The sequence below is a fragment of the Anthonomus grandis genome, chromosome 19, assembly GCF_022605725.1.
Source record: "Anthonomus grandis grandis chromosome 19, icAntGran1.3, whole genome shotgun sequence".
Classification (NCBI taxonomy): Eukaryota; Metazoa; Arthropoda; class Insecta; order Coleoptera; family Curculionidae; genus Anthonomus; species Anthonomus grandis.
Window position 1 is genome coordinate 11461029 of NC_065564.1, and position 15407 is coordinate 11476435.

Below are 15407 nucleotides of genomic sequence, written 5' to 3' on the forward strand. Positions count from 1 at the left end.
ATTATAATATCACGGACTCGGTTATTACTTGTCTTTCACTACTTTAAGAAAACAAGTAATAATAAACGCGGCTACTGCCTGCCCTACAAAACACCAAGAACGATAGTGTCCAAACAGTAGTTTTTATCAATAAAATAAATTAAACGGAGCGGTACATTTATCAATATATTTATTTTTAAGCGGTATATTTTATCAATATAACCTGCCTACTACGTGCTCTACAAAACACGAAGAAAGATGAACCCAAACAACAATTTCAAAATTAAATAAAACGGAACGGGACGAAACGATATTAATAGAAACGGATTTGATAGAGATCTTAATACGCGAGCTTGGAAGCGGCTGGTCAAGTTCCTCTTACCTAACCCAATTCACAGTGTCAACGTCAAGACAAAGTTTAACGTAAATATTGAAAATTTAACGGTTTCGAAATATGGAAAGATTACTGGTAATTGGCTCGAAAGATATGGTGCGACCTTACTGCGATGAATGTGTCAGCTTGGTAGACCTGGAGCTCTTTTCTACCCTTGGCAGGAATTTGGATGCCGACGACTTACGAACGTCCTCGGAATCAATCGTTAGATAAAAATGCAATTGGGAAAACTTAACGGAAATAGAGTTTTCCGTCATGAAAACGGTACGGATTTATAGGCTTTAACCTTATATGGTAAACAAACTTAGTTTCAGCTTTCAAAACTGTATATTTCTAGGTGAAAACAGGGGGACAGAAGTTGGTCACATGTGTACCAAAAAACCGGCTTTTTAAGGAAACCGAATGACGATTTATATTATATTTTGCCAAACAGGACATGACCCTTCATTTAACAGGGCTTCCCAATGTAGTTAAATCTTGAAACTTGCATAATAGAATATGTAAACATCGCAACAGCATGAAAGGAAAATTCATGAAAATAATCGGAAAACTAGAAGCATAGTGATAAAAAACCTATCGGTTTTAGGCATTTGTGGTTCTTTACTGTCCTAAGAACAACCAGTGCTGAAAACAATGAAGACCAGGGACTACAACATAGTCAACGGAGAACTAGGTGTAATCTATAAGAAATCGAACCTTTCCATGGTACTATCAGGCTAGAAACCTCTTTAAGTTGGTTTTTTTATGTATATTAACGATTACAAGCTCCTCATGACTCACAGGTAAAGCGTAAAATGTACCTTTTTGTTATGTAAATTATAAATTTAGAGGTTAAATGCTAACGGCGCAAAACTATCTAAGTTTTCTTATAAAATACTGCCTGGGCTAACCCATATTACTATAAAATAAAGACAAAATCTTGTAACTTCGTTACAATAGAACGCCGAACTTTCAAATATCCCATTATCACTTAAACATCCATAGCTTCCTATGTCAACCACTATAAAGTTGTAAAACGGATCAACGGTCGCGAGCAAAACGATAAAAAAAAGTTTTTACAGCAGAAAAAGTTGGATCCACTATTTGAAGGGGCATTTTATAGCAATATGTTTTCCATCTATGCTCCCTACACAATTAGGAAAGTTCCATATTTCTCTGTAACCAACTTCCGATTGTTTCCATATGTTCTTTGTTGAGGGTGGGATGTATATAGAAAATAAATTGTTATAAATTGCTTTGCTGACATTTTTTAAAATAGATCGCACTACGTCCTACGTGAAAAGAAAAAGCAATTGTTTGGTAAGAGTCACCAGTGGTCAAGTATCTAAAAAGGAAATTTAATGTTTTATCGATTTTCAAGTTTCCTACACACACAACAAAAAATTCTCGTCATTTGGTATAAAGCTGTAATCGTAAATACTTGTAAAATATTTAAAATTTTTTATTTCAGATGACGCCGTTAAATCTAAATAGAAAACAGTATGAGATGGCTACACAAAATATAAAAAATATATAAAAAGAACCACTGGATCTGCCATGAAAAATATTCACTATATTTGGAGTTTTTTAGACGATTTCAATGTACCACAGGCTACTTGTTCAAATGTTTTATTAGTATGTGCACTATCTCCAGCTCCAACATCTTTAGATTCCCATGAGTCATAAAATTTTACCGAACCAGCATCACCTAACTTGTTCCTATCCCAAGAATTAGAGCCAACACCTTCTTCAAATGTGCCACCTTCAACGTCAAAATGTACAGTATCTTCCGAGTTAGTCCATCAGTCAAGTAAGTGAAGACAATTAAAAAGGCCGCCCCAAGAAGATATAGATAAAGTGATCGACTATATAAGTAACAAGAAAAAATCAAGCAAGATGAAATAGATCATATTTGTTTAGCAGCTATGCCGAAACATTCAAAAAATTGTCTCCAAGATGTCGGGATGAATTAAAATACCAATTAGCAAAATTATTTGCAGAGACAGAATTAAAATCTTACGACACTGCTGGCGATTTAAAATCAAATTTTACGTCTAGCTCATCACCCGCCTACTCAACCGTAAGTTCGGATGAACCGAATTAGTATCAGGAGTAAGGCAATAACAACCAAAGGTATATTCCAATGACAGCGTCATCACTTATCCACAAATAAATATACCGTCACCACAGCCAATAAATATTGCCTACGATATTAATAGCCCTACGTATGGAGACGTGGCAAATCGAAGAAATATTAACAACTATTCGTTCACAGTTTTAGACTGAACTGCAGAAGAAAATGATCGAGTACTCAGTTCATACATAATATGTTATGTACATATAATATGTGTATAATATTATATAATACTTGAATAAAAAAAATCTACCTTAAACATATTGCCAGTCTTTCTCTTGAACTTGATATGAATTTGAACTCCAACAAAAATCTTAATAGAGAAACCTTATGTCTGAAAAGAATTTTAAATATTACTTAAAAAAGGATAAACCAGAAGTAAGAGATAGAAAGAAATATTTCAAATTAATAAAGATTACTAAATCAAATAATGTATTTTCTCTAATATGGCCACCAGTTCATTTTTTAAAATTTATGTCAAAACAATAAAAGCATTTAATGAACTTTATCATACTGTAAAATTAACTAATAATTTATTCAAGTAAATTTATGAAATATTATTAGATAAAACTAAAATAAATATAGTAAACCTATGTCCATGGCAGATTGATAAGTATTTATAGTTATCAATTTAGATTCTGATGTATAATAGCCTGAAATAGGAAACTTAAAATCTTATTAGCAAATCTTAAATAAAATGTAGTTATAAACCCCACCAAAAACTATTCTTTTTATCTCCAAAAACTAAATCGAGTTCCTAAACAAAATTGTTTCTTATTTTCGAGGAGAGCCATTTTCTATTTTTCTTTCTTTTACTTCTTCAAGGAAATCTTAAATATATAAATTTTATGGACTTTAAGTAATAACTAGACAGGATTCACCAAAAATATTGCGGCTTAGCTAAACTAGCCTTAGGCCCAAAATTCCAAAAATTTAACAATATAGGGTGTCCAAGATAAGGATGGGGTTTCGGAGGCGGTAGAAGATCCCGGGACGGTTAAATTATAGAAAAAATGTGCAATTTATTACTTGAATAAATGCAATTTTAAAATTAAAAAAAAATAGAATATTTCCGGAATTAAACAAAATTGTTGAAAAAAATGTTATTTTAAAAGCTATGTCGAATCAAACACTAAATTAATCACATTTATAAAGGGTGACAATTTAAAAACTTCAAATAGTCATATATTGCGGTCCCGATAAACTTGTTAAAAAAACATTACTTTACAGATAAAATCCCAATTACAAGGCAGTATAAGAAAAAACAAAATTGCAATTCATACTTAACAAAAATCAATTTCTACTAATAGAAATCGATACATGTTTTCACGACCTATTTATATAATTTTTTAATACTAGCCAGAGATTCCGCAAATAAATCGACGTCCTTTGATATAGTGGTATAATTATTACACATTGCATATAAGAGTGAAAACTTCAAAACATTCGTACGGGGAGTCTGCAAGTAGAAAGTATTATTAATGCGAGAATTAAACTGTGGTACCATAAATTAAATTTTTCAAGTAGACAGAGACAGTTTATATAGCTCTATTTGGCTTTGTCGTTTAGAAATAAGTAACTTCCTATACTCATAAATATTATTTCTTTATACTTATTATTTCTTGTAAACTAACTATAATTAGAGAAATAACATTTGATATGTATACAAAATTTTTGGAATAAAAATAAGTAATGAGTAATTTCTGAACTATGCTGGGTTGATCTAGTGACTCAGGTTGCATTTTAAAAACCACAGATTTTAGGTGACTCCACAAAAAAAAGTCAAAAGGTCCTAGGTCCGGAAACCTAGGTGGCCATTTAATAGGCCCTCTCTTTCCACTCCATTTGTTAGGATAATGAAGATTCCAACTCTTGCCTTATGGGAACTACATATTGAGAATGTCCTCCATCTTGTCACAATCCAATAGACTTCTGTACCATTTCAGCATACATGTCGCCAGTTTAACTTCCTGGTATAAATATTGGGCTGCGAATACCATCTTCCAATAAACCACCCCAAAACATTAATTTTTCAAGTGTATTGGCTATTTCCTTCTAATAATCCTCTGGAATCCTATCAGTAACAACAGTTTTGTTGTGAATGGCCAATATAGCGCCGCTAAGGAAAAACTAAACTGATGATGGCTCTCTAAAGACAGAATGTCGTATTTTGAATTTAAAGATGTCATCGTAAAAGGAAAAAGTGTGGTCACAATACGTATTCATTTAATATGCTCAACTTTCCTTTAATTATACCACTTTGTATCTTCTACCATTTCCGAGATCCTCAGGATGAGCAGTAATCCTTATTTTCGAACATCCTGTATAACAAAATTTTTGTTTTTTTTTACTAACTTTTTCTAGTTTTACGTGTAGTTGAAATAATTAATAATTAAAGATTTGCCTGTATCGCAACTTAAAATGTATCCTATTTTTCATATTCTTTGGAGTGCTTTTAACACCCTTACTTAAAACCCCTTTAACTTTTTTGTTTTTAATTTCAAATGAAGGTATTTATTTTTTAATATTCTTCATCCAAAAAAGTTGTATTTTATGGATCACTTACTACGCTGCACAGTGTTTCAGATATGGAATCACATGCCAATTTAGTTTACTTTTTAGAAAAAAAATTGACTAATATTTCCATAGAAATTAAGTCTTATATTTACATAAATCCTACTTATATCTTAACATTTGTCCCACATATTTGTTGTATATTAGTTTTTAGTAAATTAAGTGTAACAGGCGTCTTATCTAAAAACTTGACATTCTTGACTATATAATGGACAAAAAATCAACGTTTATTGTTGGAGTTATAACTTGTATTAAACGTTTTTAATAATTTTGTAAAAAGTAGCTTTTTATGTATATTTTTTTCATTTATTCATTTTTGTCTCAATAACAGGTGTTGGTATTTTGTAATTTCTAAGAAATTAAAAAAAATTAATTAAAGTACATCACTCATCACTTAAACATCCAAATAACACCATTGTGAAGTAAAGTGTTTAAAATAATAATAATAAATACGTAATTGGTCGCATCAGCGTTGTTGGAAACCTGAGTCAAAGAAGCCAAGTCCAAGAAGCTTAAATGAATCGTACCTGGATTTGCCGCTTCGTGGCAGCACCAAACGGTAAACGAAATTGAACGGCAATCGAGAGTCGACCGAATCCATTTTAAAGCACAGGATTGCGTATCTTCCCAAATATTTAATGAACGATCTTTCTTTCAACAGCAATATTTAATAAATCTAGAAATCCTCACTCATGCTGAGTTATTCTTAATAGTGGCTGACAGAGCAATTACATTTCTGAAAATATTTGTTGCAAACTAGGTACAAATATTTAAAATAAATGTTTCAATTGTTGGAATTAATGAAACTTATTTAACAATAAATTATCGTACAACTGTCAAGATAAACTCCAACAATTTTAATTTGATTTTTTTATGTCTAGTAATTTCTAGAATAACATCAAATACCTCATCTTTTAATTTTAATTCCCAATTAATTTCTATCCCTACAAAAATATCATTAGCTGATCCAACGTTCAATTAAAGCTTACCCATAGATTTGTTGATTGGTGCTGAACATTTTTATGATTTACTTTCGGTGGGACAAATTAAATTAAATGAGGGTTGCCCTATACTATAAAAAATTAAGTTAGATTGGATTGTTTCAGGTCCTGTACCCGCAATTAACAGTAATCTTCAATAAATTTCTCTATGTGATCTATTCGTCAATTCGAAATCGATTCATTAAAGAAACAAATAGAGAAGTTTTCGCTATAAGAGGAAGACGAACTTTGATCAACTCTTAGATTAAGAAAACAATATTTTTGGATTTTATCTATCTCATCATTGCGTCGCAAAGATCTTTAGCACATCGACTCACCTTTGACTATTTTTCGATGGCTTAGCCAAGTCCATATCAGGTTTTTCGATAAATGACTTAATGTTAGTCAGACCCACTGTTTAAGACGCATCGAAATTAAATATTTCGAATATTTTAAGATTTAAAACCTATCTAAAAATATTTGAATGTTCTTTAAAGTTTCTTCCTGAGAAGGCGTCGCTCCTCCGGGATTAAAAGATCAACAATAATGATGACCTATAAGCTGTGACTTATCCGTCCCGTCCAGTGATCTGCATGCGCTTATCTTACTTTTTATTTTGTGACGCTTTGTTGCGATGAAAATGTAAGAATTCTGGCCGTACCGGTTTTTACCGTTCGGGCGAGTAGGACAAATTCCGAGTTCCCTTTTGAGGCACTTGAGTTTTGCCGATTTTGTCATTATTGCCCTTCCGCGTGATGCTCTATGGAGTCGGAGCCACAGGATGCATCATGACGGAGTTTTTCTTTTTCTTAATAACAATCAGAATAGTAATCATTATGATAACATTATTTTTTATATTTCTAAACCGAACCGAAAAGATACAGATTTTTCACCGAATTTCATGCAAAAGAAGCGTTTTGTTTTTAATCAATACGTGCCATATGGTAGATAAATTCGGTTTATTTTATTGTAGCTTGCTTCTAATTGCAAAAATTTGCCAGAAAACTGTCTCTTATTTTCAAATTTTAATTTAATATATAAAAATAATATGATTTTGCAAGGAAAATTAAAATTAATCTATTGAATACATTCCTTAATATTATTTTACTACGAAGTTAACAAATAAAATCGCAGCTTGTCAAAAAAACATATTTTGTTGGGATAAATATTAATGAATATTTTTTTCTAATAAACTTACCAGTAATCGCATGATTATCTTCCTCAATTTTAAACTCATCAATGGCCATAGTTCTATTCCTATTGGTAAGTGAATACATGTCAATATCATTATAGATGCCATCGTCTGTTATTTTAAAATCTTTAAGCGGTACCCAGTGGATAGAGTTTTCTTGAATGATACCATCTGATAGGAGTCTGCCCTCTTGGATTTGCAAGTGCAGTACTCTCTTGGATTTTTTGAATCTTAGCCCTGTTATGACACTAAAAGTACAAATTTTTATTTCTATATTAAAAAAAAATTATAAATGACGGTTTCGTATTTGAGACATAAAAGAAAGATTTCGGCACCGTAAACATTTTTTCACCTTGACAGTATTGATAATAATTAACGTGAGTTCCTCATGAGTTCCTTCTCTAAGTAACCCTTTACTGCAATCTAAAACGTCAACGCTTTCTGCTTTCATTTTGAATCATGGAGCAGCTTCGGGACTTGGAATGAATGAATGTCGTGTTGAGTCTTAAGCACTTTTAAAAGTTTAATATTAATATAAAAGTTAACCACATAAATGTTAGATCTCTTATTCCTAAATTTCAACAAACTAAAGATTATATTCTAATAAATAAATTTTATATTTATGCCATTACAATAGCTTGGATCTCAAGTGTTATTGGGTTAAAAATTAAATACTTCACTTGGCTAGACGCGATCACAATCTGGGTAGAGGAAGTAGTATTCTAGTGTATCAATCGATAGATTTTTTTGTTTTACTTTCAACAGTGGCCTATACGTTAGTGTATTTTCTAAATAGTCGCGCGTGGTTACACAATCCACTTTTTATTAATACTATCAACGAAAAAAAAAAACACTTACTACTTACTACTTTACTACATAGTTAGTAAAAATATAGTTTTAAGAGGAACCTTTCAATTTTGATTTAATTGTTTTATTCATAGAAAATAAAAAAAATATATTTAAAGAAATGTGTTTTGAAAACTAAGTGAACTTATATTGATTTATAAAATAGTTGTAATTAAGTATACTTTGTTCAAACTGGGATCATAATTTTGAGGGATTTTATTGGGCAAAGTTGTGATTTAATATTTTGTTTCAATAATAGCCAAATTTGAAAAAACAAAAATAACCAATAATAGTGAAGAAAATCAGTATTGTTGTGTCGAATTTATAATGAGTTACCTATTTTATTAGGGTATTACGTCACTTATAGTAAAAATCAATTTAGACAATATTATCTCACACGCTCACAAATTAAAAAGAAGAAGAAAATAGACTTATACACGTATTTAAAAGAAATATGTACTTAAATCTTTAACGATACCTTTCGTTATATTTAATTTAAGTTCAATAAGTTTTAAATACAATAATTTACTTGAGGTTTAACAGATTTTTTTATATACCCAGAAGCTGAGGTTTAGTCTATTTATCTCTAAGCTCGTTTTGTCTTTTTAATATCCTACCTAACTTTGTTATGAATATTAAAATTAAAAACGATAAGAACAACGAGAAGTGGAATGTAGTATAGGTATAGTTTAGGTATTATTATAATTATTACATACTGTATATTATAACGTGCTTATTGTAAGTAGATTAGTAATGTTATTAAAAACATATTAATTGTGCCATTACGTAGGCACTTATTATGATAACATTCATTGGTAATGTGAAAAATGTATAAAGAGTAATTGACCAGTAAAAGCTTTTAGTAATATAGTTACTTTTAGCCGTTCTTAAGGTAGCATGTTTCATTTCCAACTTTCCTCAAACTTCCAACATATTACATGGCGACCCTGCTTAACCGGAGAAAAAAGGAGTCTTTAGAAGGGAAGATTAGGAGAAGTTAATTTTAGTCAATGCAATTACATTTTTACCACTACTACCAGTACCACACTTAAGATGCAAAAAACGGTTGGAGGTGAAGAAGAAGAAGTGATTAGGAGTAGACCAAGTCGTGAAAATGTGTATTGTTTGTGTCTATGTCAGTGCCTTTAGGTCAGTGGTAATTTAGGTACGTCCTAGAGGAAGTCAGGATATTCCACAGGAACTTAGGGAAAGATCCAGACGATAGAAGGAAGGACATAGGAAAGACACAACGTTATGTGAGTAAATTAGATAGGGTAAAAAATGAATTTGCAGATTTAAAATTAAGATTTAATAGTGATTTACATGAAGAAAAAGTTCTTAGTGAAGTAAGGGAATATGTAAAAAATATAGAAAAATATGTCGAGGCTATAGGTAGTATTTTAGGAAGTAGGCTAAGTTTAGCTCAAACTGAACAAACGGAATCGTCTAAACAGAGCGATAGTAACTCTGCCTTAAATATCGATTGTAGTTGTTCGGAAGAGGAAAAAATGGGGGAAAACTTTGACCTTAAAACAGCAGCTAGCTTGCTGCCTGTAATGAATGGTTCTGAGCTTGTTACGAAGTTGCTCATTGATGCAATTTGTTCATATGATTCGCTTTTGAATGACGAGGGTAAAAAGTTGCTAACCACATATGTATTGAATACATGTCTTTTTGAAGGAGCAAAAATAAAACTTAAACAAACATATCGCGATAATGCTAATTTGATTGAAGATATTAGGTTGCATTTTATTTCAAAGAAATCATCAACTGCAATATCAGTTAAACTTAATTCTGCTAAACAGGGGTCTAAATCGTTAAACGAATTTGGCAAATCAATAGAAAAAATTTTGGTTGAGCTTACAATTTCGGAATCTGAGGGTAACACGGAAACTGCAAATATTCTTAGGCCGGTGAACGAAAGAATAGCCATAAATGCGTTTACAAATGGTTTACATAGCAATGATTTGCGTACTATAATAAGGTCGCGGAATTATCAATCTCTCTCAGAGGCCATTGCTGGAGCAAAGGACGAGGAGTTAGATAGAAGTTCAAAACCTTTATACAATATGCGTGGTAGGAATCACAATTTTCGAGGTCAATCGCATTTTGGTAGGCAAGATTATTCACGAGGTACAAATAATTTTACTCCACGGGGAAACTATAAGGTAAGAAATTTTAATAACAACTCCAATTTTCGTCAAAATTTTAATTCGTATAAGGGAAACGGAAATAGAAAGAAAATAGTTATAGCCCAAGAAGCAATTCTCAATCAAATAGAGGCAATTTCCATTCAAATAGAGGTAATTTTCAGTCAAACAGAGGTTATAGAGGAAATAAGTCATACTACTTGAATGAGGAAGAACAGCCTAGTAGTGTATAAGATGGCGCAGGTTCTTCAGGGTTAAAATCTTTTCGTCCCCAATAAAGAATATATTACTAATATAAATGGGTTAAATTTATTTGGCCAAAATATGAAAATCAAAATTTAAAACTTTTAATCGACACAGGAGCATCTATCAGTGTACTTTTTAAAGATCAAGTTGAAAACCTTAAAAATGTAAGTTATGCAAGTAAAGTTAAAATTAATGGTATTTCGGGATCAACGTATTCGCAGGGTATCGCAATAATAATAGGGTATCGCAATAATAATATGAAAGTGTGTCACGATTTTTTGCTAATAGATTCGTTTGATGACGAGTTTAATGTGTTTTCAGATTTTTTTGTGAAATATTCAGTCAAAATTTGTTTTGAAGATTTTATGCTATCATTCTGGAAAAATAATGAAAAAATATCCATACCGATGCAGTCAAAGCAAGAATTTTTATTACACATTCGGGCAAGGTGTGAAATTATTAAGTATATTAATGTTGATTATTTAAGTGGAGATGCTAGTATTGTATATAGTATTACCAGAAGAGATATGCGAGAGAATTTTTGTTGCTAGTGCCGTAGCGAGCCCTAAACTTAATAAAATACCCATTAAAATATTGAGGATGACGTAGATATTAAAATTTTAGGCCGAAAATTAAATCGTTGAGTGATTACAAAATTTGTGCATTTAAAAGTTCTAGAAAAACTGTAGATAGAGTAGATAAAATATTAGATTTATTACAATTAGACCATTTAGAACAATCTGAGAAGTTTTCAATTCAGAAAATTTGCTCAAAATTTTCAGATGTATTTTATTTGGATAACGATCAATTTACTACTACTAATATATACAAACAAAAAATACATTTACAACAAGGAAAACCGCCTGTTTATGTTAAACCATATCGATTGCCAAACGCTCATAGGCATGAGGTAAATAAACAAGTAGAGGATAAGGGAATTATTGAGGCAGCTAGATCACCCTGGTCAGCTCCTTTATTAGTTGTTTTAAAACATGCTGATAACCAAGGAAATAAAAAATGGCGTTTAGTTTTAGATTACCGCCAATTAAACAATTGTATACAGGATGATAAATTCCCTTTGCCTTGCATAACTGATATTTTGGATTTTTTGTCAGCGGCAAGATATTTTACACATTTAGATCTTTCTCAGGGGTACCATCAAATTGAACTTGAAAAACAAAGTAGGTCATGTACCGCTTTTGTCACTGATAGGGGCCAATTCTAAATGACAAGGCTTCCTATGGGGCTTAAAATAAGTCCTAGTTCTTTTTCGAGGGCTATGTCTACGGCAGGTTTAAATAATTTTTTATGTTTTGTTTATTTAGATGATTTAATAGTTTTTGGCAATAGTTTGGTTCATTATAATCAGAATTTAGTTAAAATATTAGAAATACTACAAAAAGTTAACCTAAAGGTAAATCCTAAAAAATGTGACTTCCTTAAGCAAGAAATATTATATTTGGGTCACTTAATATCAAAAGAGGGAGTAGCTCCAGATCCGGAAAAAATTAAAGCTATTTTAAAATTTCCAGTTCCAAAAGATGAAAAGGAAACCAAAAGGTTTGTAGCTTTCGCGAACTATTACAGAAACACACATAAAAAACTTCGCGCAAATTGCATCACCTCTTAACTATTTAAGTAGAAAAGGGTTACCAAGGTTACCATTTCGGTGGAATTCAGAGTGTCAAGAAGCGTTTGAAGAGTTAAAGCAAGCACTTATGAATCCTCCTGTTCTGCAGTATCCCGATTTTGCAGAATCTAACACGTTTATTCTTAAAACCGATGCTTCAAATGTTGCACTTGGAGCAGTTTTGTGCAATGGTGATGATAGGCCTGTTGCTTATGCTAGTCGAAGTCTCAACTTTGACGTAAGACGATATCCAACTATAGACAAGAAACTTTTGGCTATTTGCTTCGCGGTAAAAACATTTAGGACTTATTTATTTGGTAGGAAATTTGTGATATTTACTGATCACCGACCGCTGGTTTATTTATTCGGAATGACTAATCCTTCGAGTCGTTTAATAAAGTTTAGATTGATTTTAGAGGAATAAAATTTTGAGGTGCGATATTTAAAAATAAAAATAATGTAGCAGCCGTCGCGCTGTCTCGCATAGCAATCACTTCGGGTGAATTAAAAAATATGTCAGGTAATGAGGAATGCATAAATGCAAATACTCGACAACAAAATAAAAAAATCGCTGACGACAGGTTTAATAACACTATTCACGAGAGGCTTGATCACCCTGGAGTGGTAGAATTATTAAAATCGCCGCAAAATTTTGTTGAAGTATTTTGTGTACCAGTAAATGAATTTAATAAAAATATTAATATTAATGATACCTGTTCAGCGTTAGGATTTGGTGCAACGTTGAGGGACTTAAATAAAATCTGCGAGATGTTTAAAGTTCCGGAAGTTATAATACTAAAAAATAGCAAAAATAAGTTATTAATTAATAATATATTAAGGGATCCCAGAGAAATTAAAAATATGAAACTTAAATTATCAATAATAAGAGACGTACAAAAAGTAGAAAGTAAAGATATGAGACAAATAATTTTAAACGATTTTCACAATCTGCCAACGGGTGGACATGCGGGAATAAACCCTATGTACAACAATATCAAAAAATTTTACTTTTGGAATGGCTTTCAAAGGGAAGTTTAAGAGTTTGTTAGGAAGTGTGATGAGTGTCAGAGGTACAAACATTCAAGGCCTTATGTTGAGCCTATCACCATCACTACGACCGCATCATCAGCGTTCCAAAAGGTATTTTTGGATCTTGTTGGGCCACTAACAGCAGATTCGGAAAATAATGTATGCATACTTACATTACAGTACAAACTTACGAAATTCGTTAAATGTTATCCCATTAAAAATAAGGAAGCGACAATAAAAAAAAGTTTACACTTGATAACGGTTGGAGATACTTACCAACCGAAACGTCGTGTTACATTAAATAAATAAATGAGACAATGCAAGTCCGACAAAATGTTTTCACTGTACCATTGTCTACCACCTTCAAAAACAGAAGCGACAATAGTTGCTAAAGCTTTTATAGAAAACTTAGTTTTGTGGTATGGGGTTCCGCAAGAAATTGGTTCAGATAGGGGCACGGAGTTTTTATCGATAACATTAAAGGAAATTTGCAGTCTTCTTAAGGTTAAGCAAATTTGTTCTACAGCTTATAGTTTGGAAAATACGCATAAAAGTTTAGGGGCTTTTCTAAGAATGCAATGTGCTATGTTTTCAGATTCATGGAGTTCTTAAGTACAATTTTGAAGTTTTGAATTTAATACTACTGTTCATACAGAAACAAATTATACGCCGTATGAACCACTTTTGGGAAGCTTTGTAATTTACCTTCAAATGTAAAACGACAAGTTGATCCTTTGTACAACTTTGATAACTACCCGTTAGAACTTAAATTTCGCTTGGAGCAGGCTTAGGCTGATGCAAAAATAGATTACTTTTTAGTCTTTTTAGTAAAGTCTAAAAATAAAAGAAAAGAAACGTACGACTTGAAAACAAAAGCAATTAATTATAAAACAGGAGACAAAGTTTTAATAAGAAATGAAGGTGAAACAAAAATGGAAGCGTTGTTTAACGGTCAAATACTAATAAATTATTACATAAGAATAGAGTCAAGCCATACTTTGTATAATAAGTTTATATATGTACCTGGAGATTTAAATTTTGTTTTTCAGGTTTTTTTTTGTCTTTTGCATAGGAGGAGTAGTATAGGTATAGTTTAGGTATTAATATAATTATTACATACTGTATATTATAACGTGCTTATTGTAAGTAGATTAGTAATGTTATTAAAAACATATTAATTATGCCATCACGTAGGCACTTATTATGATTACATTGGTAATGTCAAAAATGTATAAACAGTAATCGACCAGTAAAAGCTTTTAAAAATATAGTTACTTCTTAACCGTTCTCAAGGTAGCATGTTTCATTTCCAACTTTCCCCAAACTCCCAACATATTACAATTTAATAAAAAAATACCTAATTTAAACAAACATTTCGGTAGTTCATCACTACCATTATCAAGATAAATAAAGTTAAATTAAATTAATTTAAAAATATAAAAAAATATACTTATCTTTTCAAAATTTCTACGTCGGCAGTATGGCATTATCTTTAAAGGGGAATATTCAAGATATTAATTAACTGAAATGATCGATTGCCAAGAGAAAGAAAATTTATACCAACCGCAAATTTAATGGTCAGTTTCAAAAAATTTACGAAACCTTAGGGAGTTACATCTTTCAGCAGTGAAAGTGAAAAAGATAGGGACGACAAATATACTCTTTCTTTAAGTAAAAATAGTTTGGCGTTATATAAAAGATATGAAACTCCTTGTAGAAGCGTCAAAGAAATGCTGACAATCCATTAATTTGCTCTACTTTTACCCAAACAACTGGTCCTGAATATTATATTAATATTCGGCTTATGTTTAACTTACCACCAGGTACAGTAAAATATAACGCCAAAAATAGTAAAGGATCACCATAATCTAAACCTCATTTTAATGTAAAACTATAACCAAACATTTTACATCAAAATGGGTTTATTAAAGCAAACGACCCTAAACTAGTAATTGTTAACCCAAAAGTGGAAAATTTAACACGTTTTAATCTAAATTATCACCCAATTACTTAACACCTCGTTATCCTAAAAAAGAAAATTACTGTAGATAAATCATTGTTTACCCAAACATAGTACAAGAACTCCTGAAGCTTGACCCAATAATATTGTTATCATAATTAATAACTACTACCAAAAAAACACATTATTTTTTTTAAGTCTTAGTGTTTATTCAACAAACTGCCTTTAAGGTAAGTAATATAAGAAATTATTTTCGAACTTACTGCATAATAAATGATTTCATAATTTTGGCTGGTCGTCTTCTTTTTCGTTTC

General features: G+C 31.2%; 1 protein-coding gene and 1 long non-coding RNA gene across 4 annotated transcripts in view; one reads left to right on the top strand and one right to left on the bottom strand.

The window, feature by feature from the left end:
- The window catches only part of LOC126747251 (uncharacterized), a 63438-nt gene that overhangs the window by 28988 nt on the left and 19043 nt on the right, over positions 1–15407 (bottom strand). For all 3 annotated transcript variants that reach the window (XM_050455775.1, XM_050455774.1, XM_050455776.1), the window contains one exon: positions 7239–7480. In XM_050455775.1, coding sequence (XP_050311732.1) covers positions 7239–7480 — 242 coding nt within the window. The remainder of the gene's footprint in view (positions 1–7238; positions 7481–15407) is intronic.
- Positions 547–2559, top strand: LOC126747252 (uncharacterized). Its single transcript, XR_007664137.1, has 3 exons — positions 547–637; positions 711–1155; positions 1824–2559. It is a non-coding gene; the product is annotated as an uncharacterized LOC126747252 (long non-coding RNA).